The sequence below is a fragment of the Pterocles gutturalis genome, unplaced genomic scaffold, assembly GCF_000699245.1.
Source record: "Pterocles gutturalis isolate BGI_N339 unplaced genomic scaffold, ASM69924v1 scaffold259, whole genome shotgun sequence".
In the NCBI taxonomy this organism is placed as follows: domain Eukaryota; kingdom Metazoa; phylum Chordata; class Aves; order Pterocliformes; family Pteroclidae; genus Pterocles; species Pterocles gutturalis.
The window spans coordinates 70,210-97,786 of record NW_010135314.1 but is presented as its reverse complement, the minus strand read 5'-3'; the positions used below and the strand labels follow the sequence as shown (position 1 = coordinate 97,786).

Genomic DNA, 27,577 nt, shown 5'->3' with positions numbered 1-27,577 from the left:
CAATTTTGGGATCAACTTCTTTCATCCTGTAGCATATATTGACCTAGTGTTTTTTCCCCAGCTACAAGCCTAGGGTCCTTCTTCCACACACATGGCCAGAAAGGTGTCTATTCAGTGAGGAAAATTAAAGGTGCCTCTAGTCTGCTTAATCTCTTCTGACCATTGCCGATGAACAGCATCTCAAGCTGGGTGAGCTGCCATTTCTTCCTATACGTACCAATTTTTTTTGCATCAACACATCTTCTTAACTAGCACAGAATATTCAATCTGGAAAAAGCAAACGAAGACCAAAACTTACCATCTGATTCGGAGGCTGCTCTGAAAATCAAGTAGCTGCTGGGAAGAGGCTGAGTGATCGAACCAACATTTTCTCCCTTTGGGCCCTGTAAATGCACACAGACAAAAAGATGTAAGGCACAGAAGATGCAATGGACTGCTCAACGCCTTTCTACCCATCCTGGGCAGTGTGTATATTTGTGACAGGAAGAAGGAAGGAGCAGATGGAGTAATTTAGAGAGATTCATTAATAATCACGATATTGCTGCTGCAGTGCCAAAGCAGTAATGAGCTCTGATGCAAATGGGGCTTGGTCTAATCTATGCCCAAAACCCACTCTGTTTATTTGGATCCTCGGGAATGGAAGGATCTCATTCCTGCCACTTGGGACAAAACCAGTCACATACCTGCTATAAACCATCTTTATATAACACCTGAATGGGCTGTTCCATGCTGTGCACGTCGAGCCTGTCTGCAGCCTGACACACCAGCGATGAAACACCCTTTATGTGTCACCATAAAAGTGTCAGAGCCCACACCTTGTGCTGTGAATGCCTCTAGCACAGAGGTAACGGCAGCTTTTCTGGAAGAAAAGAAAGGAGAAGCTCCATCCTGCAAACCTGTCTGTGGGACAGGAGCAGACAGGGAAACCACAGGCTGAGGACCAAAGGTCTCCCAGCATGGGCGTGTGCTGCAGGGTTGCAGCCCTTCACCTCTACATCCAGAGCCTTTGTGCCGTGGTGCCTGGGGTGACAGCCACTTCAGGCATTAACCAAAACAGGCTTTGCTTGTTTATGTTGCCTTTAGTTTAGGAGTGGTGGCAAAAAAGATTATAGTGTCTTGTAAACATCCTGCCACAATCCCTTCAGCATGGCCCTCCAGACATGATTCCCAGGGAGGCAGAGTCCATCTCAGATTAGGCACTTCTTTGAGCAGAACCACAGGCTTCCACCTTGATCTCCTCCCTGTATTCTCCTCTCTTGAGCTCCAGAAGCTGCTAAGAAAAAGTAGTTCCTGTACCTGGTGAGCACAGCTTCATACTCCTCACGGTATGGATTTTATGCCATGACCTGGCTGAAATAAACAGGAGTCCCTCCTTCTCCCTTGCACTTCCAAAGTGACTCAGCCTCTTCCAGTCCCTTCTCCATAACAAACAACATGAAAGCAGATCCTTTTTCAAATATGCAGACATCATGTCAGCAACAAATGCAGAGCAGAAAACATCACCAATACTCGCATGACCACTATGCCAGCTGCAGGGTGGAACAAGCAGTTTCTCCACGATGCTCAAACACAGATTTCCTTGAGTTTCTAGAGAATACCACACAATGCTGAAAATCCATAAGCACATTTTTGCAGTTTGAGTATGACTCTCCTCCCTTACCTGGGCCTTTATAGTATCCCATCTTGCTCCTTGAAAGAAGGACTTCTCCCTGGCATTAGTCTGTAAGCAGGGAAACTCTGACTGCTACAGAAAACTGCTGCTGCATCCTGTCTGATAGTTAAATGGTGGTCTCATTGCGATTTTTGTTTTTAAGTTCCACTCAGGAAACCAAAGTTTGTAAAGAAGGAAGAGTGCAAACAAGCATAGGACAAGCATCAAACTGTATCGGAGTCTATGCCATGAAGATGCGGTGCTGAGAAGACAGCAGTCTCCAGTCTAGCTTCTTATCTTCACATCTGTGGGGTTCTGTTGCCAGGATTAACTGGGATCCTTGTTACTTCTTCTTCCCCTCCCCTCTCCCACAAGAGGTTCACAAAATTAAGACTGTTTAAAGGCTTAATAGTCAGGACTGGCAAAGTAGAAATTTGATTAGTAAACCAGAGCAGAGAAGCTTAAGACATTACTAGCGACATTAATGCAATCAGGCATCATTCCCAATGGCATTTTTCCTTTCAGTAGCTTGCAGCTGAGCATGGTGTTCGAGAACTGTTGATAACACCATTAAATCTGTTTTCAGTGCAGAGCCTTGTATTTGCTCTGTTGGAGGAAAAACCCCACAACCAAACAGTACAGATCGAGAGAATCGTTATTTTAAAAAGGGGGGAGAAAAGACAAGATTTTAACAGACATTTAGGCATGTGGATAAACACAAGGAGCAGCCAGGTCACTCTGTCAAGGAAATGTACTCAGTAGCAAGGCATGCTCATACATGGCTGTTTCTCACAGAAAGAAGAGAAGAAGAAAAGAGAGGAGGCCATAACAATAAAGTCAATAACTCCACAGAGTAAATGAGGTTCTGCATCTGCACGGCAGAGATAATGATGCTTTCTGTCTCCCAGCCTTTGAGCATCATGCCTGTCTAGGGTCTAACACCTCCAAGACAATTACCATCTCTCACTCCAAGTCAACGTTATCCCTGCTGCACTATGACCCGGAGCTCAGCTGCAGCCTCCAGACAGTACAGCTAAGACAGGATCATCTGTGGCTGCCCCATCCCTGGAGGCATTCAAGGCCAGGCTGGATGGGCCCTGGGCAGCCTGCTCTAGTGCCTGGCAACCCTGCCCACAGCAGGGGGGTTGAAACTCGATGATCTTTGAGGTCCTTATCAACCCAGGCCGTTCTGTGATTCTACGATTCTATGATCTTCAGATAATTCCTGTCTTTGAATTTGATTTGAGACTCAAAAGGCTTTCTCAAATAGAGGCTGATTAGGCTTTGAAAAATGGAGTGGACTCACACTGGTTCAGATAGTATGACAAGACTTCTAGTCTTCGAAAGTCATAAAACAAAGCTTAAAAAATGGGTAAAAATTCCCTTTCATTAACAGTACTGTGGATAACTGTGAGGATGGAGATCAAACTAACTGTGATGTATTATGGAGCACAACAAACAACTGTAAAAGCAGCAGCACGAGCCCATTAGTAGGACTTTTTTCCTTAAAGGAATAAGTCAAAGTTCTTAAAATCAATGAAATCCGAATTATATATCTTCCCAGATTCAGTGGGTCTGACCCCAACTCATTTAGCGCTCTAAATAAATGTCAGAACAAGCTGCAGCCAATAAAAGCCTTCCCACACCACGCTGTTCAGCTAGCTTCTGAGCAAGCTCAAAGGGAAATCCACACTATTCCAGGACATATTTTTGGGACAGCCAGGCAAACCCTGCCGGCTGATAGCCCTGCACTCCCTCTGCAAAGCAAGAGCACAGATATCCACACCCTTACAGTAATGACTAGTTGAATTCCCCAGTCTGTCTCGGCAAAAAGTCTCTTCCCTGAAGCAGCGTGGGATCACACTGCCTTCCCACGATGGACAAAGCGCCTCTGCGGCAGTGTTCGGACTTTGCGGGGGAAGAATTTCTTACTGCTGCTTGTGCTGCTGACTGATCTTGAGGCCTTGGTGGTTCTGGCCTTGGGCTTACAAAGGCCTGGGCAGAGCAAATGAGTAAAAGGTCTAATTGATCTGCACTGTGCAGGAGTTTCAGGCTAAAACTCTCGAAAAGCCAGGGAAGCAGTGCAGAATAAAGGGCTCTCTCCCTCCCCTCATCTGCTTCTAAGATAGGTCTAGACACCAGAGAGTTTTATAGGAAAACCAGTTCCCTGGTGCATATATTTAGCTTTCAACTATAGGTAAAGGTCTTAAATCTTACCTCCCTACCTTTTGAAAGGCACCCCAAAACTTCATCCTGCTCTAGCAGAAGTTAAATGCCTGCACATCAAATTTAATCCCTGGTGTGAGTCAAAGCCAGACCATCAGCTCCAGTCTGGAAAACCCTTGAGAATTTCACAAGCCATTTTAGCCAAAAGTGAAAGTTGTTTAGCCAGATCTTACTTCTATCATGAGGGACAGTAACTTGAGGGTTTTGCTTAAGCTCAGGCTAATCTATATTTCATGAGAAATGGGCTAGCTTTGCACAGTTACACACAGCCCATTTAGATCAGTCAATTCTGCTCCAGTGGCTTTAAAAGAAGGCCATGAAATGACATAAAATGAAACCGTATTTTTAGCAGTTTCAGCCTCAAACTGTTGTCAGAGTGCAGACAGCTTCTTTGACACCAAGCAGTTCATGGGTGGATTTCTTCTTGATGCGTATTTTGGGGTTCACCTTATGGCTGGAAGCATCTATCACACGTTAACAATCCAGGCTGAACTCGGGTTTCAGGAAATATCCTACTATGGAGCTCAAATGTAGGTTTCTAAATATCTGTCTCAAGTGAGTTAGAGTATTAATTTGACTTTAAAATTCAAATCTTTTGGGACTTCCTGTAGTACACAAACATTTTCAGAGATATATTCCCTTCATATTTAATACACTAATTCCTATTTCTGTCATGTATTTTCTCAAGAGACACAAGAATTAGATATATATACACACGCACAAATACATACACATATTGACAGAAACTCCTCTTTCTTTTGGATGACTCACAGCAAGGGAAGGGCATTCTAGCACAACACTTCAGATCTGTCAGCAACATTACTTTTCGGTACCTGACTGCACTTTTGATTCTACTTTTTCACTGCCTCTCCTGACTGTGTTCTCAGAAGAATTCAGTTGACCTGCCAAGTCACAAGGAATTTTTTTTTGTTGATGGACAGCAAATGATTGACAACCTTCTTAGGTGCATGCTTGGAATTAAAAAGCATCAAAAGTCTCAGAACTGAGTAAGCAGCAAGGTAGCAATGAAATGTTCGGGACTTAAAGCGAAAGCAATGGATCTAAGCACAGATCAGAGCTGAGCTACTGTCAGAACATAGCAGCTCTTACTCCTGGTTGTTCAGGTTAATTTTAATTCTGTCCTCCTACCTTACTAAAATTGCAAGACTTTTTATAGTGACTGTATAGCTGTGTTTATAACTGTTCAGTTAACTGCAGGGATGAGCAGTAGTGACCCTGCTTGATCTGCTCCTACAGGGCCTCCCCTCCGTTTTGTTACATCTTCTGATGCCAATGACAAACACCTTTCTCACTCTTGCACGGGTCTTTCTAAGTAGATTGACTCTGCAGCAAGGCACTAGCCTATAATGCCTTGCTTACGCTGGTGATGTCTCCTAGAGAATTTATATCGGCAATAACTCTGCTGAGTCACCATTTTGAACGGGGAAGCAAGAGCTCAAGAACATTTAAGTTTTGTCTTCAGGGTATCCAACAGATGTTGCTCTCAGTGTCTCTCAGGAGGTACTGGGATCTTCCTTTTTGCTCACAGTCATTAGATAGTTTTTCTTCTTTTTGCCTTTTCTTAAAGGAAAGAAGAAAAAGAAATGCAGCTCTTTAAAATTTGCAGGGAGTTATTTTAAGAATTGTGAGAAACTATTAATCATTTGCATTACAGGGAGATCCAGAAGTCGCTGCAGGAGCTACTGTGTGTACAGGAAGAGACTGTCTCAGCCGGTGAGTAATAACAGACTGAAGAACAACTCAAAGTGAAGGTGAGAAAACCTTGCTATTTCCATTTCAAAAAAGAGAAAATTAAGGCAACCTATCCAAAGTCACACTTTTGTGGAACAGTCAAGGCTTAAGCAGATCACTGAGTTCCACGTCCATCACAAACAAACCCAAACCTCAGAGGCATTAGAAAAAAAAAAATCTGGTTTTTTTTGTCACTTTGCCAGAGCTCTTCCAGTGCTGTGCAAAGCATTTGGTGCTTTGTGTGTCCTTGTTTTGGGGAAGTCTGTTAACTGGGTCTATTCCTCATCTCTATTCAAAGATGGCTTGCTATAGCTTCTAGGTAACTGATCTTTTTTCCTGCACTAACATGTTTCCCCTTTCCTCAGCGTATGCATGCATCTCTACACCAAGAATGACACAGTTATAGCTAATCACAATGCACCACATTCCTTTGATGTCATATCACGGCCAAGCTTCGGTGTCTTTAATCTTTTTATGCAGTCAATTCACCATCACTAACAGCAACTTAATAACTGCAAATCCAGATAATATCAGTACTAGATAATACTAGTGCTCAGGCACTTTGGCGACCAAGAAGAGATTGTCTGACCCATCAGGATTGTTACCTTTACAGCCCAGATTGACTGATCCAAAGGATGAAAAAGCTTAAAACAGAAGCCATCCTTTTTGGAGGGTCTCTCGATCAGCTCACAAGAATGGAGCAAGATTGTCCCAACCCACTGTCCTATCTTTGGCGTCTTATAAATCAGCAGCACTCCTGGTTTCAGAACACACCACAGCTTGGTCCAACTCTTCAGAGTCCCACGAATCTGAAGGGAAGCAGGGAGAGAACAAAAAGTTGCATTTATATTGCTCCTTAAAAGAAAAACAGCATTTATTCAGCATTTATACAAGATTTCCAGTACACGTTTCTCTCAAGGCCACACTACGACACACTTCGATAGGAAAATGCACTGCATTATCTGAACAGTCTTAGTCTCACAGCAAACTCCCAGACCTTGTAAATCTGGCTATCAGAATCTAGTCTTCATATCTTTATTACTGGCTTACTGTTAGCAGCTTGCCTACTTTCTTAGGCAGCCAGCACTGCTGGCCCATGTGAGAGTGATTTGTTAATAATCACCGAGGACACGGCAATTAGAACATTGCACAGAAAGATGTTATAGCTAGTCTAACTTGACTTAGAAGTCATTTTAATAGTGTTCTGCAGAACAGAGCTATTAATGGATTTTGTCAAATACCCCATTTTTGAAAGCACCTTCTCCAGCTGGTTTACTTCTCTGTCAAGCTCAATGCAGGCTCTCTCTTGTACAGAAGACATTAAATCTGATAACAGCTTTAAGAACAGGGAAGTTTCTCAGTAAGGTTAGATTTTGCCTAAGGTTCTTCTTGTCTTCATTGCACATAGGCCAAACCTCAAGTTTTGTGTCAGTGTTCTGTTTTTGTGACCCATCATTATTTCATTTGTTGCTGAACCAGAAATTTCCAGCCACAGCAGACATGCAACAGGTATTTTTTATTTACAAAAATCTCAGTATTTATCTACCATCAGCACTAAACACTATGAAAATATTTTGTTGCCAACCTAATTTCTCAAATAAACCACACACATCTCATTTTTCTAGCCTTTAACACTGATTGTAAAACAATGTTGGAGGTTTTTCACACTGGTCAAATGCTATTGGATTGTTTCACGAAATCCCCAAGTTGTTTTTTGTTTTGTTTTATTACAAAAAAAGAGCTATGTGTTTGGTGCTGTTTGGAAATTAAGTTTTGCCATTATAAAAGGGGCAACCAATTCACTATTAGGCAAGAAGACTAAATGGCCCCAAATGAGGAGAAAAACAGTGCTCAAAGGTAACATCTCTCGATGTCAATCCAAATTTATTTTGCCATATACATAGTTTCAGGACTTCAATGAGAAGCTGTCACTAGTCAAATCTTTGCACAGGGAGAAATTACAGTTGTCATCAGGTCTAATATGTTTTGTTCTGTGTTGTGACAACAGAAAATCCAATTGTCAATAGAACAAGCTGTAACAGCCCATTTCCCGGCTGTTACTCTGTCTATTCCCTCTTCAGTACAAAAACACAGCTATGGGAAAAGTGCAGAAGACTCTTTCAGAGAGGAAGAAAGAAAGAAACTTCATCCCTTCCTTTTGTACTATGTACTTTTTGAGACCTTGTTCCTACTTAAAGGCACGGAATAGATGGATTGAGTCAGGTAAGATGGAAAGTAAATAAAGTCGTTGATGAATATATTGAACAGCACTGGTCCCAATACTGAACCCTGGGGGACTCCACTAGATAGCTTTTACACTTTTATAGCAGTAATTTAAGTACGGCTTTACAGCAACTTCAACTCAAAATTATCCAGTCTTCCTTCACTCAAAAAAAGTGCTAGTGCATAAGTCTTAGACACATCAACTACTTCTCACTTATTTTTTCCAATGGCCTTGGTAGTAATGGTCTGTATTAAATACCTTCAGCCAGTCTGCTGTGATCACCACACTGGGATCCTTCAGAGCACTGAAGAGTTGTTTGGTAGCTCTCTTTTTCTCCTGTCTGTAATTTTTCTTTTGTACCTGGTTGACAGCAGAGAAAATACTGCAGCTGTTATCATGGCCTCTTTTGGGGAGAAAAGAACAAAATACATTAAGGTCAGCTATGTATAGCACAGCTAAAACTTGACCCAGCACAGCTTCCCCAGAAATGAACACAAGGAAGAACAAAAACATAACGAGATAGCAGGCATTTTCTTTGCTCCTGAAGTTCCACTAAACATTAATTTGGCTTTTCTTTGGGGGGAATGGAAAGAGTCTGAATGACTGAAGGGGTAGACCTCCCCACCCCTCAAATTAAAGAGAGTAAATCTAATTTCACCCAAACCAAATTATTTATACTTTTGGTTTGGTAGACAAGCAAGTGTTCAAGCAATAATTTGCTCAGACTGCCTAGGCATACGCCTCTTAACAAGACCAAGGAAGGATTACAATCCTCTTGAGGTGCCTAATGGCTCTGGAACATATGAACGGAGTGAAATAATTACATAGATTTGTTCTGTTTGCAGTATATAATCTAATCCTGTATATAACGCCCATAAATGTCCTTGGTCTATAATGAGTCCTGGAAGAGTAGGAGGTTTCTCTGGGTCTTGGGAAATGACTCAGAGTAGTTCCCAATGGTTTGTTTGGAAGGTACTCCTCGTTTTGTAAAAGCAAGTCAGCTGACACTGACTTGGCTGCTTTGCGCATACCTTCAGTGTTTCCTTCTTCGTGAATTTGGCTGTGGGAGACACACACTCTTTGTCAGACCCATTGCAAAGCTTATATTCGATCTGAAAAAAAAACGAGAGAAAGGAAAAAGGAATGTGTTAACATTAAGATGTTCAAGTCATGCTCTAAAGAACAGTTGTTTGTATCTTCCAGGAATCCATAAAAGAGCTGATTGCAGGCTCCAGCAGGCAGGTGCAGAAAATACATATTTGCAGTGCAGTCCAAACTTTCTTTTTATAACCATAGTTAGGTAGAAAATTCCCCACCAAATTTTCATTTTACTTCTTCCACACAGAGATTAATCTTGATAAAATAAAAACAGAGCAAAACAAAAACCCTATTCTTATTCCTAACTTTGAAAACTGCCCGTCTCTGTTCAGATCTGAAAGCATTTCAATTACTGGAACAAAAATTATGGGGAAGCTGGCATAGATCTTTCAGAACTAGACTTGATATTGGCAATGACTGTTGCCCTAACTGAAATGACCAGAGATATGAGTGGGCAAGAAGTGACCTAGTCGTGTTACAGACAATACAAGAAATCATCATCATCTTGGCCTTGCGAAGTGAGGCACAAAATACACAGTCACTTCAAATCATGTCTGACAGTGTCAGTGCTGTTTAAATTCATTTTCAGAGCCTGCAGACTGATCTCACCATTGCGCTGATGGGCTGAAAAAATGCTTTAGTTTTGTTAGACACGGTCACTATATTACTGTTCCCAACATAATGCACGCTTAGAGAGGATAGCTCTCTGGAGCCCAGCTCACGGCGAGGAGCCCTGCTTGGATAGGTGCTGTCAGCAAATTGTCCAAAACCTGGGGAAGGTTAGTGGCACGTCAGTTATGGTACAGTCCAGACTCTGATACTTTTTGTGTGAGCTTGGGGAAGTTACTTGCTCTCTCTGCACCTCTTTTCCTTCTGACTTTTCATGTGTCTGATGCATTCTGACTGTGATCTTTCGGGGTCAGGCACTGTCTCTCCCACTTACGTGTGGCAGTCTTATAAAAAAGCTCAGCCCTTGGTCACCTTGATTTAATGAGAATGACACAAAACCAAGCTGTACTATGGAAAAAAATGTATCAAATATAGTTCCCAATTATAAATTCACTGCTATGATGTGAAACAAACCCACCGGGCTCTCAGACTGTCTCTCCTTTATGTCATGAGTTGATGTAATTGTTCTATAGTGCCTCCAGTTTTGAGAGACCCACTTTCTTTTTCCCTTCCAGTGACACAGAGACCTCTTTGGCTACTACAGTTGCAAACCATGATGAACGTCAGTGCGAGCAGGAAAATATTTAATGACAGCCAGATCAGTCCTTTTCACACGACTTATATAACAACACGCAAATTCGTGAGTAGATCACAGCAAGCAGGCCACCAACCACGCTTTGGAGACTGTTGCAGGAGCAAAAATGGGAGACAGGGGTGCACACCCAACTGAGCAAAGCTCTTTGTGGATGATGCAGGGTCAGAAATTAGGGTCAGAAGGTGCAATTTGCAACGGAGCCAGGGTCACTGTAGAACCTATTACTTGTTCTCACGTACCCTTATAGTAGTTTTTCACTAAAAACAAAACTATACGTGATACTTAACAATAAATAGACAAATTAAAACTCCACAATGGTGCATAAAGACCAGCAAAGTCCCAGTTTACAAATCAACTTGGCACTGGAACCACTCAAAGAAAATGCCAGCTCCTGGACTCCTGGAAACTATTCAATATTTGTCATTTTTGTTTTCATAGAAAGCTAAGCCTGTCTCCTCTACCTGCAATGCAGTCTCTGATGCATATTTTGTATTTCTGTGCATGGGACTTCACAGTAAAACCACAAGATTTATGGTGGGGACTGCTGCACAGATACAATGTCTGAGCAGAGAACTGTGCCCACAGGGTCTTTGTCACATTTCAAAGGGCAGTGGTAGACATTTGGGAGATATATTATAAGCTTTTCTTTATGAGAAAATATTTATAAGTGCTTAAATGTCTCTGAGCAAAAATTCTTCGGAATCATCAGGAGATTATGCTTTCATGATTGGAGACACATGTCCTCTGAACCTGGTCAGAAGAATTCTCCCCCTTTCTCCCAGTTAGCAGGGGGAATATCCTGCCCTTGAGATACAACTATGAGCCAACTGTTTATCGGTAATTTCACTCCTTCCAGCCCAAGAGATCAGACACAGAAACACTGCGTACCATTCCTCTTTAGCCACCATGAGAAACAGAGAAAGCACAGATGTTCCCAAGATTCTAGGAAATCCTGCTCAGGTGTCTGCACAGCATCAGGATAAGATGAATGCTTTTTGCTTAACTAATTAAAACAAGCTACAGTCACTTGTTGTCTAGACAATTACATCTTAACACATTTAAAGAATAAAGTTGTGGCCCCTAAGCTCACTTGGCTCAAGGAAATTTACTTGAAGGTGAATTCAGAAAAGCTTCCAACAGCCACCACAAACTGTGCAAACCCAAGCCCTGAACCCGCTGCTGGTGGGGAACCAGCATTAGCACAGACTTAACATTAACACAGAGGCACTTTCACTGTGCTACCTCCTCCTCAGAGTCTCTCTGGGTCATGCTAAAAATAGAGCTAAACAACCACAAGACTTCAGACCTGGGAGGTTTACTCAGAGACACTGACTGCCTCTTCAGGAGAGCTGACTCATCCTACCACGACCAAGGACACGGCGTGCCCGACACAGCCCATGCTGCCACGCCTCTTATAAAGGCACAGCACACAACCGCGGATGGAGGGATCATCTCCCCTTACACCACCACAGCCTTTAGGAGCTCAATAAATACAGTGAAACGTCCGAAATCATCACAGACTGGTCTTTCACTTGGCCAAAGCAGCTGGATTCACAGCCTTGGAGGCAGCTGCAGCGGGCTCCTGAGCTCCTCCAGGCACTGCCTCCCTCGTGTCTGAGCTGCATCAGACACGCTGAACTCGCTAACCACGGCCACAGGCACGGTGCCCTCTGAGACAGGCTTAACAATGGATGAGAAGGAAGCAGTAGCATAAGTCCCTCACTATCTGCATGCGAATTTCTAGGCATGGGAAAATAAATATCTGTGCTGCTGTGTCCCAGAAACTGTGATGTACCAGCTGTGTGATGAATAGGCGCAGCTCCCTGAGACGGTTGTAAAGTGACCGAGCTTTATGAAGAGAAAGAAAATTTTACTCAAACCAAGACAAGGTTCTAACTAGGATCCATGGACAAGCTTTCAGGTATGCCTGACCCGGGACTTCTGTTTTTTGGAAACTTGACACTGTTCTCCAGTTACTTTTTTAACGAGGCAAAGTGATTCCTTCTCCTGCCGACTTTGTTTCTTGTTATGCTTATGAGGATGCATCATCACAGATCCTGAAGAGCAGTTTGCTTGCAGGTCATCTCCAGGTCTACAGAGTGAAGAGCAATGCATTTCGGGGTTCAGAGTTCCTACCGTTTCACAGGAAAGGTGGGATGGAAGGCCCCAGGACTGCATACCATAGGCCCCCTTGCTGCTCATAGCAGCGTACAGCTCCTCCTGGTTTAACCTGCCAAGTGACTTCAAGTAGTAAGGTTTCATGTTTTCACATGGATCTGTCTCAACAGTTTTGACTGCACCTTGTGGCATATATAAGATTCAGTAAATCCAGGCCATCAGCTCTGAAGATCCCTAAGACACAGCAGGGTCTTACATTGCTAAGACAACTCAAGAGCATTTAATGATATCCTATTGCTCTGCCCTTCTTGTCCTGGCAGAAAACTACAAGAAGCCATTTGTCATCACAGCAGATCTTTCAAGGACCCTGGATAACGCTTGTGCAGGGTATCAGAATTTGGGTCCCTCTCTCTGCAGCCACATGTGAACAATACTAACCAGAGGTGAGACTTTGTACAATGGGAGGGTAGGGAACTGGTCTCCTTTTTAAAATTAAAAAAAAAAAAAAACCACACTAGAATATTCTAACAAGAAAGCAATATGTATCTTTTATATTTTCCATATACTGGTTCTCATAATTACAAGGAGTGAAGACTGTTTATCTGCCAAAAACTTTTACCAGGGCATGCAGCAGCACTTGCAGGGGTAGGAAACGTCCCTCTTTGGTTCTCTATCAGATCTGTCCTTTCCAGGACTGAATGATGACCTTGCCGGCTGATGCCGGGCTGTACTGTACTCAGAGATACACTTTTATCCCTGTTAAGTTTCTGTTTCCTTTCATCTCAGCCATGTAGCTCTGGAGACGCACTGCTGACCGTCGGCAATTATCACAATACCCTCACACTTCTGCTAGGCTTTGTGAGAGAGCATACAGAGTCCTCACAATAGTGCTATTCTGATCCAGGGTCTTTTTGGTGACTTCATTTCTGAGAGGAACCAAATCATTTCACAGAAAAACAGTCTGTAATCGACTCTGGTGTGGGGGACACCAGCCATCAGCATGCTGTGCCTTGGGTGACAGCAAGAGGAATATCCTGGTGTTTAGCGCAAGCAACCCTCGCTGCACGGGATGAACACAAAAAGGTGTAATGAGGGACAAACAGACCGAATTATTCCAAGTCAGAAACATTTAAATAAAGTATTTCTTAAATGGTGGTCTGCATGTTAACAGGAGTGAGAGCTTACAAGTCACTCTTTTTTCTTCTTTGCATCCAAGTGAGAGAAAGACGAAATCAGATGGGAGTTTGAAGGCAGAACAAAAGTAGCCGGGGTCATAAGTTATGTTTCACAAAAGCAAAAATAGTCATCACATGGGAGATATATCCCTGCTCACATGTAATCTCTCCATACTTTTTCCACATATAATTGCTACAGATCTGTATCACTAGAGAAATAAAGGAAATAAAAGTTCCTGAAGTAGCATAAACACTATGGAAAAGCTGGGTTTTACATTAGAAGTGAAGAGCTTCTTGTTACTGATGTGAATATGCAGATATCTCAACTGCATTTAAACAATTTTGTTTTCAATTTACTATAAGCAGTTGTTTTTTACAACTTTTTTATTTTGAACAGCTCATACAAAGCTGTATTACCATTCAGTTTATATGCTGCTTTACAGTAAGGCAAATAATTTTCACCTCAAACTTTCTAGTTTGCCAAAAAAAATTCCCCTTATTTCAACAATGTTACAACGCCACAGCAACTGTGTTTACAACACTGAAATAGCACAATGATTAGCACAAATTGAAAAGCCTGTACAAATAAATAGCTGACATGACAGCAATATCTAGGGAAAATCATCGCTGAAATTCAGCTATCCAAGCAACTCCAAATATCGAGTTATACTACTGTTTAGTGGAACACTTTCCTCCATTGCATCAGATTAGAGTAATTAACGAAAAAGTCACAGACCTCATGGGATCACTATACGATCATTTAAGTGTGCCTTTCTTTCATAAGAGGAATGTTCTGCAAGTCTAAAATATTTAAGGCACATTTTAGGTGAGATGGGAAGTTGCACACTGAGAAGGATGCTGTTTCACACAACTGATACAGCTGCAGGGCTAAAGCAGAAATCCGAAGCAAAGCTTTGCTTTCCCCTCTAGCTGCAGGTACAGCTTTTGTTCCTAGGCTGAGTTTAAACAAACCAAGTAAGTGAGCAATGAAAAACAACTGGACTTTCAGCTTAAAATATGCTTTGCTAAATTGTTTAATAAATCATTTTGATTTTAGCACCTCCATTTACCCTCATCTCCCCCATCAAAAACACTAGAGTTAGGAACTATGATCACCAGTGACCCAAGGTGACAGGATAGGACTGCTGTGGCTCACCCAGCGTGATCAACTCTGGGACTTCATTTCTGTAAGTGAACAGTTACTGCTGCCTCTGTTCCCCTCTGTGAGGCACCCGGGAGTTTCAGGGTTCGTATGCACCTACATAAATTAGGGATGCCCCATGTTTCCTGTCTCAGTGCAAAATCCCACCCCTCTTCCATGTGATTTTCCCAGGATACTCCGGGCTATGTGGACAGTCTCACCTCTGTGCCTGGCAAGATCACGGAGCAGATCCTCCTGGACACTATGCTAAGGCACATGGAAAATAAGGAGGTGACTGGTGACACCCAACATGGCTTCACTAGAGGCGAATTGTGCCTGACAAATGAGCTGTTTCAAACTACCTCACAGCCAAACTAAATTTCTAGCAGCCACTTAGACTCATATTTCAGATGACAAATCACACAATAAAGACTTGAACAATTCAGGCACGTGGAAAAACTCATCCATGATGAACAAAGCAATCCAAGCTATGCCCATACGTCATATAACCATGCACGCAACAGCCACTCTCCTACAATGGGATAATTTTAGACTTCATTGTGGCATTAGCGGGGCACTGAAAAGAGTGAAGTACCACTGAATGCCAGCTTCAAGATTTTCCTGTTTATTCCTTAAAATATACTTCAATTCTTTGTGGGCTCTGCATGTATATCAAGAGACCCCAGCGGCTCTCCAGGCAGCAGGATAAATAGGTAAACAGGATGGGAAGAAAGAGGAAATGCAACACTGCATACTGCAATCAAAAGTGCCTTAAAGGACACTAACGGCATTGAATGAGGCACAAAGTGAGAGAAAGGCATCTTCTGTCACTATCAGGTGCACACTAACTGTACTAGTTGGCTGCAGAGAGGAGCTTGAGGCTTAGAGACAGTTCTGTCATCCTTTCACACTCCACTCTGAGCACTGGTCCCAGAAAATAAGGTTAAAGAGCTCTAAAAAAGGGAGAAACTAATATGAGAAACAATTTGAAATAAATAAGCTAATAATTTTTTTTTTTCCCTTGAAGAAAGAGATGAAAGAGACTCCATTTGAACAATGAAATAGGAGAAAATATGCTGCAGGAAAATTATAAATGTAATATGTAGCTGAACTATGCATTAAATTTGCCTTAATAAGATTTGGGGTGAAAAGCCACAACTGAAATCAGAAATACATATTGCTAAGAACTGCACAAACACATTGAAAGCAAATGTCCCAGCATCAAGTACTCTACTGTCTGTACAGACAGGTCAATCGGGATGTGCGCCCAGCTCAGAGACCAGCAGTCCATCTGCGGCTGCAATTAAATGGCTCCACAGCTCACAAGTTCAGGGACTCAGAGACCAGCAGTCCATCTGCGGCTGCAGTTAAATGGCCCCACAGCTCACAAGTTCAGAGGGATGTTTATAGGGTTTTTATGGGATATTCTGCTTGGTGTCTGCTAACCTGGGAAACCTGCAGCCCGCTCCATAGGGTTTTTATGGGATATTCTGCTTGGTGTTTGCTAACCTGGGAAACCTGCAGCCTGCTCCACCATGCACTGTGGATATACCTTGAGTGAACAAAATGTAGAAATGTTTCCACCTCACTGATTAAGATGTGAAACAGAAATGCAGTTAATCTGCCTGGGGAAATGCAGGGACTCCAAGTCAGAGCTGGCAATTCAAGGTCCCCTAGGCCCCATTCCAGGGACCAAATCACTTGACTGGCTCTCCTTTCCTTTCCATTACTGGCTGAAGAGTCAGTGTGGTGTGGTACATCAAAATAGTGCTGCTGAAGGAACACTCATTTCCAACAAGGCTTGTTATATCCCCTGTGCCTAAAGAAGGGTATTTATTTTTTTTAACCTACAACATTTATTTTTTAATCCATTAATTAAACCTGCACACCCTACAGTTTGATTTCTGAAAAATACTTCCCCCTGCTACCAGGAATCTAAACATGACCCATTAGTACACATTCTTTCCTTTGGTTCACGTCGGTGGAATCGCTATTTATTTTTAAACTGAAATACTGCGACAGATCCCTATTTACAGTTCTGTACACCCAACAGTAAGGTTTCATTTTATAGCCTTAGAGCTGAGTGGACGTAAAAAATGAAATATTAAGCAAACTGACTATCAGCTTGCCTAAATTTTTAATGTACAAGACATTTCACAACAGGGACTCTCTGCTGTCCCTGACGCTCCAAAGCAGGACAGAAGAAAAGCTACATGGCTGGAGAAGAACAAGGTAGTGTACAACACAGGAAGGCGAAGCAGAGTGAAGTGAGAATGACAGGCGCTACAGCACAGGTCCAGTGAAGTGGAAACACGAATCAAACATTGTGTGTCTAAGCAGAACATTCAGGCAGTTAAGAAAAACCTCGCTCTGGCCCGTTCAGTAGCCAAAGCAAGTGCCTGCGACACTGCAAGTTGAAGCTTAGTGTTTTGGGGTCCTCATATCTGTTTTCAGTCCATTGGTGAGGAAAACTAAAGTCTCGGGTTGGTGAAAGCAAAGCCCATATCCAGGTTCAGACCCCTCTTTGTTTTGAGTCACAAATCTGATGCAATTGTTCTGCGTTGTGCGTTTGCTCTTACCTCTCCTTAACAACTGCTCTTGACACTCTAAAGAAGAGAAGCACCAATGTCTCTCCCAGGTGCACACAAAGCACGGTGGAAATCTAGGTGGGCACCCAAATCTCCCAAGGGTGTCTCTCCATTCAAAACCACACCTTTAGGAGACTAAATAGCAAGGCAGATACTGAGGCTGGGAAAACACAGCTGGGCCATGCTCTCACCCAGACACGTCTCATAAATACATTCCTACTCTTGCATTCATCCTGCACCTCAGGAATCAAACTCCCTTTCAGACAGCATTTCAGTGCTCTGAGTTCTCCTGTCCAGAAAAAAAGCCTTCTTCTTTACATTCCTAATTCATTGGGAATCTAACACCACTCTTTATAAGGAGTGCAAAACATCTGGCCTTAAAACAAAGCCCTGGATGCAGTTGCCCGGTCCTTGGGCTTCTCTACTGCCAGGGTAAGTGGGAAGCTGGGTTCCCTTGAGGAACCTGCCTGAAAAAGCAAAATCAAGGTCAGCTTCCAGCTTGCCAGGTTCCAGCAACAGCAGAGGACACATACACAAGCTTGTGTTGCATACTCCAAAGCTCCTCTCATCACCATCTCCCTGTGCTGACCTGTGCCAGGGCATCCCAGCAGAACTACCTGCAAGCTCCAGGCAAGCACAGCCACGCGCATTTGAAGACACAGAGCCTATTTTCATGTATTATAAGAAATCACTTCTCTGCAGCTGCTTCCTTCGTGTTATATTTCATTTTAGCTGGCATCATTTGCATTTTATAGCTTCATAGTTGAATAAATTTAGTTAAAAATTTATTAACAGGCCCTGCTTTCTATTTCTAGTTACTCTCCAGAAACACGTCGGGGAGCTGCAGCCAGAAAAGCCCGTGTATGAATCTCAAAGCCAGATCTAATTTACAAGGTTGATTCCATCTCTACAGGAAATCAAACCCAGGGACTCAGTAACTCTAGATGTAGAGACAGGTTTTGAACACCCAGGTTCAGAGTCTTTAGATTCAGTTTTTCCCCTCCATGACAGGCTGGATGGAAATGGTGTGTTCAGGAAATGTTGGTTAGTGTGCGTTCCTCTCCTGTTACACCAATTCCTAGAGCTCTCTCCCAGGATCTTGACTCACAGTTTTGGATGCTATGCACTACACCAAATATTACAGCTTTCTCTGCCAAACAGTTAAGGTTTATGATTGCCTTGCTGATCAGAAACAGCAGGAGACACCTCTGCTGACAAAATCAACCTTCCAACTGTAATTATTCATATCTAAACTGCCAAGTGAGGCCCAAAGAAATAGGGTTCATCTGTGTTAGGGGCTATCAAGTCAGAGGAAAGTGTGGGCTTCTCTGTTATCCCAACCATGCAAAGCCATGCATTTTCTTTCTCTCAAAACACATGTACGCGGTTCCTGCAGGAACAGAGGGAGAAGCTTTCTCAATGACTTTTAAAAAGAGAGAGTAAGAATGATTAATAACAGCCTGAGAAAAAAATGAAAGCAAGACTAGGGATGGATCCCTATCCCACAGTACCTTACTAATGGAGTTTGGAGTCTGCGGTGTCTCATCCTTCAGTGCTGTCGGGCTGTTTCCTTCCACGTCTTTTCCTGCAACAAACAAATGTGATTCAGAAACAGAAATTCTGTGCAAAACCACGGCTGCACATGGCTTTAGCCATGCCAACAGCTGTCAAGAGAAGCTGTCACGAGCAGAAGCAGGCACACCAGGATCACAGAGAGGGACCTTGCAGAGCTTGAAATAGCCTGGATGTTTTGGGTGTTTGGGCTATGCAACAAGCATTGCTTAAAAGTTAAGTCTGAAAACACCGTGGTAAACCAACATGGTGGTTGCAAAGTCCAGCATGTGAAGGCTGGAAAAAAACAGAAATGAGGTTGCTTGTGCATTCTTAATCAGCTCCCTTCTGTGCCTGCATTATGATGCAGTCTTTAACTACATTACCACAGTCTGTTCTTTTTCTGACATACCCCATGCCTCATTCAATGCAAATAACAAATGGAATTCAGTTAATAGGCAGCTATTCAATACGTTGTCCTCCTTGGTCAGTATCTGGCAACTCTACACAGATGGACATGATAGCACGCTTTGTTTGACAAATAATAACCATGATCGTGAAACATTACAGAAGACAGAACAGCATCTAGACATAATTAGTAAAACAAAATTAAAAAAACCTGCAGATGATCAATGTCTTCTGACCAAGTTATTTGTTAAAATAAGAAACATTTTCAGTTAGCTAGTATTAATGAACACTCTGACATTTTCCAATCATTGTGGAGACATATTTCCACTACCCAAATATACTAAACTTGCAGTACATTATACACATTATACACTAGTACCAGTGTGTGTAGTCCTAGTCCAAGCAATAAAATGTAATGATAAATTCTGTTCTTTTTGCCAACTGTAATCATGTCCTTACAGTAAGAGAAAGCATAGAGCTTCTGTTAAAAAAAAAAAAATAGCATTCTGATGAGATTAGCTTTTTAGTGCCAAGACAGTCACTGTTACCCAATTGCAATGTAGCTTTCTTCTCAAAATTGTTAGCAATCAGAGTTTCAGAACACTGGAGGCAGTAAAGAACCATTGAGACAGTGAAATATAATCCAGTTGTAGCACACTGCAAACATGAGAACTGTTAAAAATGTTTTTAAACATTGTGTGGGCCAGTCTTGGGAACACCACCAAATCCAAAACCAGCAAGGGAAAATCCTGATTCTTCTGAAGCCAGCAGAAGCTGTCACAGATGTGTCAGAAGCCATAACGTCTCCTGGAGTTTTCAGAGCAGCCATTTAAGCAGCTAAGCACCATCAGAAAAGCCAGCCACAGAAACTTACTGAAAAATAAATCTCCTTACGGCCACGTTCTGCATTTCCATTGTGGGCCATGTGAGAGAACAAGCACGTCCCAGTACAGCCAGAACTGCAACTGTGCTACAGGGTTTCAGTGGTAAAGAGACAGGACCAAACCCATGACCTTTTCACAGGCATTGACAGGCAGTCTGGTGTATCAACACGGCATTTTAAAAAAAGGCTCTGTGGGCAACTGTCCCTAGAAGGTGTTCAGCTTCCCACATGGTGACTAAGGGTGGTGCGGGTTTCAGATGTGTTTCTCACCCCGGGGCACAGTGCTGCGCTGTGCCACGTGCACGCAGCCATGCTGACGCAGAAAGCAAACGCTTCCAAGCCTGGCAGAAGAGGAACAGCAAGTGCACGGCTCACGTGGGGAACCGAAGCAGAGGAAGGACCTACGCAGTCGCATAGGATGGCGGTGCAACAACAGGGAAACTATATCTTAACCCAGTTTCTTAACTGTCACTCCTCCCCTCGAAACACTGAGCCCCAGATATCGCACTTGGAAAGCTAATGTCTGCAGGCAGGAGAAATCCCAAGTGGCTGGATATTTGACAGTCCCCTTGTGCTACCATGACAAGTGGGATGGCCAGAAGCACTGCTGCACATGGATTGGGATCTGCATCTCCAAATTTTTTCTTTCTCTAATGGCACTTTCCTCTCTATAGCCCCCAGTCTCCCCGACAGAGGCAGAGGAGACTGGAACAAACTCACAAAGCCACGTAGCTGCTGCACTTGTTTCCCATGAAGAGTTTTTTTTCTGCGCATGTATGGGAAAGTAACATATGGGCTAAAAGTTCAAGTGAAGTTAATGGGAATCGGCTGCTGCCTGCTCTGAGGGAGCAGCCTCTATTAGCATAGCAGAATTCACTTCCATTCTTTATTCTCTCTCACTTCTTAAAGAAAGCTGAACTCCCAGCTGGTATCCATACAAAAGCCTGGATGTGAGACACTTCTGCCTTCTGTCAGGAATACAGTTAAAAGGGTTTGCACCTGAACAATGACATTTTTGCTGTTCCTGAGGTTCTGGACCATCCTGTTCATGGAGTATTATGAAAAATGGGAACATGCAACTGTTCACTCTCGCCATATCATTTACAAGGATTCATAAGATAAGTTTATGAAGCAGCATATATTGGTTTCTTACACCAAATGCATTAAGTTTCCCACTTGCGAGGGAAAGGGTTTTTTTCAGAGGACAGCTATCTTTGCTGTCTGTCTCAAGCAGACTTGCTGCAGCCATGCAGGAGGAGAGAGCCAGCCCTTGTTTGGAAAACAAACTTTATTGAAACAATGTGCGAGTTTCTCAAACACCCACACACATAGCTAAGTGCACAGAAAGCCCAAAAGCAAGAGTCCCACCCAGAGCACAACAGACATAGCCACCTCAAGAAAATAAATAGGAAACCACATAAAAACATAAAAGAAGCTAAACGTTAACTGGCTATAGAAGCTGAAGTTTTTATCTCCCTGATCAAGAAAACATAATGCCCACAACAGAAATAGAGTTGAATCTCTTCTGACTTAAAAGTGCTGGCTGCTAGCAGGGCATGCAAAGAACAGTCCTCCACAAAGTAGCCCAAAAGTTTTGCACCAAATAACAAAAAAGATTTTGGGAAGGGAATTAGTGGTGTTTATGGACACAGCCTTCACCACTTTGTGAAGAAAACTGCCAGCACTCCAGTCCTGCGGTTACAGAGTAGAATTACTGATACCTTCTTTGATCCCGTTACTGTCATGCACAGGAAAAATAAATACTTAGTTCCTTTCCAGAACAGTAACTATTCCTTTACTTTGGTTTTCTGCTGGGCATCAATCCTACAGGTGCATTTGCCTTTCCCCTTTATAAAGAATGATACAGCAAGCATGACTGATCAATGGTCATGGGAAGCAAAATTACTGGGTTATTGAGGCATTAATGATCAGCTCCACGCACCATGAACTATTGTTTTGTAGGCTTTCTGACAAAGTACTTGGGTAACTACAAGAGGAAATACAGGCTCTGATGTGTGGCAAAACTAAGGCAAATAAAACCTGTTACTGCTGCAAATATCAGCCACATGGTCCAGTGGGTACACCAGACTGAAATTTAGTTCTGTGTATCTATCACAGTAAAATTCCCACATTCATGAAAGTGCATCCCTCAGGATGCAGATAAGCTAATCTAAATGTTTATTTAAAGACACTGTGTGATCTTGCAGCCTAGTCAAAAAGATTCTCTAAAAGTTCTTTTAGCTACTCTCCCAATAAATTTCCAACCCTCTGAAAGAGAAAAAAGAGAAATATTCTCTCTCCTTATTGCTAAGTGAAAGACAGACACGGGCAAGGAACATCAATTCATGTTTCTCTAGTCTGTGAACGTCCTATATCATTAGCATTTTTGTATGCAAGCAAGAAGCAAAAAGTCCAAAATGTTATTTCAGGTAGTGCCCCCTGCATTTCCCATATGTTTCCTTTAAAAAATAATCCTCTTGCCAAACTGAATCTTCGTAGCATAGCTTGCCTGAGGTGTAAAGTCTGTCACTCCCGTCTCACTGAATTATTTACTTGCACACCTTCACTGCTGGAAGGCTCATCCCAGGTGTTGGTGCTGTGAGACCTGCAGCTCTAGGCACCTCACAACACACCAAATTCCTGGAAGGAAATCACTGGGCTTTGCTGCCCACAGCACCCACCCAACACTATCAGCCCAGTGCTCTCATAAAGAACATCTGCTCAGGTCAGGCAGCAAAGCACAGACCACTGGAGACGCCTCAAGTACTGAAAGCTAATGGAAAACAACAGAGAAAAATGGGGGACAGTGAAATATTGGATGCAGCTTATGGACATAGACCCGTGGCTGATCCACGGTGACAGCAGCATCCTTCAGAGGGATGGGAGAAGGTGGGGGGAAGCACACAAGGCTCAGAGGAAAATGAGGCAGAAGCAGCAGCAAAGGAGTGAAAGGAAAGCCTGCCAGGGGAAATGGCAACTGAATGTGAAGAATGACACTTACTTCTTACAGAAAATGTGAGGAAAACAAAGAGACAACGCAGCTCTGTGGGGACCAGGAAAGAAATTAAAGGAATAAAAAAATTGTAAGGATAGACAAAACCCCATAATCTCTGCAAGAATTCCCCTGGCTGAAGCAGTAACTTCTGTTTGTTTAAAAGGGATATTCTCTCCTTTACAAACTCTTTGGCCTATGCTCTTCCTTTGCAACACAGAGGGTGACCGCCCTCCCTGACGCCAGTGCCGGAGGTTACTCAGGAGAACCGAGCAGCAGAACAAAAGCTCTGGCATGGCTCAAGGCACTTGTTCTGCCGAGCCCAGCAAAGGCTGCTTGGTCCAGCTGCCAGCAGGGGTCAAGGAGAAACAAGGTGATGGGGAAAGTCAAGGAAGAGATATACTCTTCCAGCTACCTCTTCCATGCTGAAACCCTCACCCTTCCCTGGTTTCTTAAAGATTACAGCGCCGAATACCTCTGTGAGGAAGTCACTAACTTGTTTAGCACTGAAAATGCTGGTAAGAGCTGAAGAATGGGCAAACCCTAAGCTATGGCTTTCCATCTCCCTGAAGCACGGGGAAGTGACTACAGCCTGAAAGATCAGCCCTTCAGCTCCCAAGGATAGCAGAAGTGAAACAGCTGTTTACTTACCACACATCTGTACCAACTGTACTTACGGGCAGCTAGCTGTTCAGAAGTCCCTACATGGCTGAAATGTATGAGATTTTAGGTATCCCATTTTAAGCTGTTTTCAATTTAATTACCAAAATGTTGTTGAAGCTTCTAGAGACCCCAGTGACAGCCAGGATTAGTCAGGACTGTTGAAAATAGACTCCCCATTGCCTCGAAGCAGACACCCACAAATAGAAATACCTGCACAGTCAGAGGCCCTTGAAAACCTTTGCACTTAAAGGCAAGGAAACCCAGACCTGGTGTTGCTCTACATCTGCAAAGCTGAGAGAGTCAGGTGTTACATCTACATAAACATTGAAACCTCTTGACAGATGCTGTGTTCTTTCTCTAGATATCAGTGTTTTGAGAGCTCTCGAAGGTGCTGTGAGGTTTGATTATTTAGCACTGACATGACAGCTGCAAATGACAGCTCTACAAACTTGTGACTGTTCCCTGAAGTGCTTGTTTACAGACTGGAACGGAAACGTTGTTTGCAGGCTGCAATCAAGGAAAGACCTGAATTTTTATTGTGAGCAACAAATTCTGAAACAATAAAATGAGCTCTATTTCCTCCAAAAAGGGTGCTAGGAAATTCAAAGGAAAAAAGATGTAAAGAGAAGGCTTAAAGCCAGTCTGCCATTCACTGCAACCTGTCAAGATTCCCGGTACTGGTAATGCTTGTAGATATTTACAGAATATTAACCACACAAAGTCTGCTCTTGTAATATTTATCCTGGGCTCTAAATCTGAACAAGGAAGCCTGCCATTAAACGTCTGCAAACAGGGCCAGTAAACCTTAAACAAGCCCAGCGCTTAGGGTGAAACCCATCAAGCGCCTCAACGTGGATGTGCCCAAAAACATGAGTCATTTTTGAAATGTGAGGCCATGCAGTCTTCAAACGGTTACAAACCCCAACTCTGATGCCCTCCATTCCCACTTAATGCCATGGCAATGAAAGACAACAGCAGCATGAAAGCAGCGCTGTCTGGGATCCAGCAGTATCTGTGTTGCAACAGCTTCTCTCTCTTTCACATTAACTTGCTTCTCTCTGTTTCCTGGCAGCGTGCTAAAATAACTACTAGCAGTCAAGCACCTGAGACATGCTACTTTCTGCACTGACACATCAGAAACCAACCTGGGCTGAGTGGGTAGATGTCATTATCGGCCCCGAAGAACAGATTGCGTGTCAGCTTGCGAGGATCGACCTTCTGAGGGGTGGACGAGGCTGGACAGAGGGAGAACCTGCGACGAAGAAAGTTCTCCTCCTTCATGGCATGAGCTGTGGGGGTTTTCTGAAAAGGAAAGATAGAAATAACAGTTCATTTCAAGACACAGGAAATCAAAGTTTCACACCCAGATGACTCCGCTGCTTCAAAGCCGCCTAATCCTATGTAGCGTGCCAGATCTTTTTATAGAGTGCCAGAAGGCTATGCAGAAAAAAAAAAAAAAAAAAAAGTGATATTAGTTTGAAGCTACAATTACTGATTTGCTGACTTCCAGTGTTTGCAAACTGCATGGAAGCGGGACACTGCTTCTTGGTGAATCCAGGCGGTATAACACCTTCCTACCTACAACGATCTATCTAGGATAATAGCTACTTACTGGGTCTATCCAGGTTTTTTAAGGTTTTGTAGTCTCTTTTATAAATGTAACTCCATTGGCGTCAGCAGAGTTACACCATCTCCACAAAAATAATCTGAGCTGCATGGAGGAAGACCAGCTGCACTGCCTGCAGAGAGCACCAAGCAGAGATAACGCCAGTGTCACTCCTGCCCTTATTTACAATTCCAGCACATATAAGTAACTTCAGTTTTTCTTTAAAATGGCATTTAGATCAGCCTTGCAGTTTGACCAGTAAGATAAACTCTGTTGCTCTGTGAGCGTAAAGAACAGCATTTGTCTCCCGAATGGCCTCTGTGAAGCGCCACAGAAGAGCCTGGTGGTACTGTGCTCTTTGCCACCACTTGGCTAACACATTAGACTATCCTGGCTAGAATTAAAGGTTTCTTTTATACCCATCCAACAAGCAGTTCTTTCTTATTCCTTACAAACAGATATTATGACTGTCTCCTTCCTGAGTTACAAGCTTCACTCTCTCCCCATGTGCAGCCAGAGGCAGTGAGCAGCATTAACGCAGCCTTTGGGTGGGCATTGCAGACCACAGGGTCTGCTGCTTCTCTGGGGGACGCTTACCGCAGTAAGGGAAACCCTTTAGCACAGTGGCCATTTCCTGAAAAGAGCCTCTGAGTTTTCCCGTCTCTTTTAGGCTACTGGGAAAGCAAAGGGGGGAAAGTTGCCCAGAGTCACAGTGCAGTTTGGGAGGGCAGGACCAGCATGCGTGTAGGGTGACCTGTGTGGCACTGGGTGGAAAATGGGCTGATGAAGGGCTAGAACATCCTACCCTGCCCTTCGTGCTCCCAGTACCACCCTGGTGCTTGCATGGGCCCAAGCGCCCCAATTTAATGGGGAACCCTCAATAGCCTCTTGGAGCTCAGCCTTCAAAGCTGAGGGCATGCAACAAAAGTGTCCCAGTGTGAGAAACTCCCCTCCTGTGTTTTATCTGAGCTCTGTCCCTCCACTGCCCAGCTAATCCCTGAAGAAGGCAGTCCTGATGTTTCGGGTTTTGCAATTTTTAAAAAGTTTATTTACACAGCAGGCTGCATCAACTTTATAAACCAGCTGTGATTTACAAGGCAAGAGAGAATCTGCTCCTTTCCAGCAACAGATGGCCTCAGTGCCCAAGAGCTTCCTTTGATCCAAACCCGTCTGGACTCCAACAATGCACATGGGTTACCAAAACCAGTTTGGGCAGCAGGTCTTTCCAAACCCAGCGCATCGTGCCGGGATGAGTGAGCCATCAGACGTGAGGGTCTGTAACATCCAAAAAGGGGCTAATGGCTAGCAGCTGGGGCTAGCCTGAACACAAGACTCACTCAACCCACACAGCCGCAGTTTGAAGGGGATGCATGTCCCCTGCTGGGCCCGCAGCATCCACGGAGAATGAACTAAGGTAGGCAGTACTCTGAGGACAGCCCTACGTGTTATCATGACCCCCTGTGAAGTAGCTGTAAGGCACTACAGATTCAAAGCAGCATTTCACCGTAACCACTTCACACAACTCTTGCTGCGAGGCTGTGTACTCGAGCACCGGGACACCATGCGCTGGACGGGGCTGACAAGGACCAACCCTTCGTCACACACAAAGCTGGGTTTCAGGCTGGTGACATGTGATGACAGCTGGGTGAAATGAGGTGGCTGCAGCACTTTCCACTCGCTGCTGCCCTGCCTCCTGTCAATTCAACCGCCCAGTAAAACCTCCCTGCAAATATATGTCCGGGCTCAAAAGTCCCCAGGTTCCTGTTGCAGCCAAAGGCATCTCCAAAGCAGCAGGTAACATAGTTACCTAACATTCAGCCATGTCAATAAACCTTTTTTTTTTGCACAGATACTCTTGATTGCATACAGCTGAGTGGGGAGAAGATGCAAAATTAAAGCTAACTATAAAAAAAGAAAAGAGAGGGAGGAGAAGAGTGCAGCTAGTTACATGCCTGAAAACAAAATATTTAAAAATAATCCAGGTCTAAATAGCTGGGTTTGGAATGCTAACACTGAGCTATTTTCCACCCTTGTTCCCAGAAAGGCCATCTCAACCCTGCACCTCTGGAACTGCTTGTAAGCGGCTCAGAGCAAAAGCAGATCCGTGGGACCTGGCGAGGCCGAGCCGATAGTGCAGGAAGGCATTCAGAAATCCCAGGTCCATCCAGTGGAAAGCAAGCTGGGGAACAAGTTACAAACACGAACCATCTGTCCACCCGGCTCCTACACCCTGCTCT

The 27,577-nt window shown here is 43.5% G+C and overlaps 1 protein-coding gene across 1 annotated transcript in view; it reads right to left on the bottom strand.

The window, feature by feature from the left end:
* Positions 1 to 26,580, bottom strand: part of LOC104467866 (oxysterol-binding protein-related protein 5-like) — a gene marked incomplete at its 3' end in the record, with an annotated part of 36,323 nt that extends 9,743 nt beyond the window's left edge. The window contains exons 1-7 of the mRNA XM_010081821.1: positions 26,539 to 26,580; positions 24,880 to 25,036; positions 18,749 to 18,822; positions 8,885 to 8,965; positions 8,112 to 8,213; positions 6,235 to 6,438; positions 299 to 383 (exon numbers count right to left, since the gene is read on the bottom strand). Coding sequence (XP_010080123.1) covers positions 299 to 383; positions 6,235 to 6,438; positions 8,112 to 8,213; positions 8,885 to 8,965; positions 18,749 to 18,822; positions 24,880 to 25,036; positions 26,539 to 26,580 — 745 coding nt within the window. The remainder of the gene's footprint in view (positions 1 to 298; positions 384 to 6,234; positions 6,439 to 8,111; positions 8,214 to 8,884; positions 8,966 to 18,748; positions 18,823 to 24,879; positions 25,037 to 26,538) is intronic.
* Positions 26,581 to 27,577: the final 997 nt, after the last annotated feature.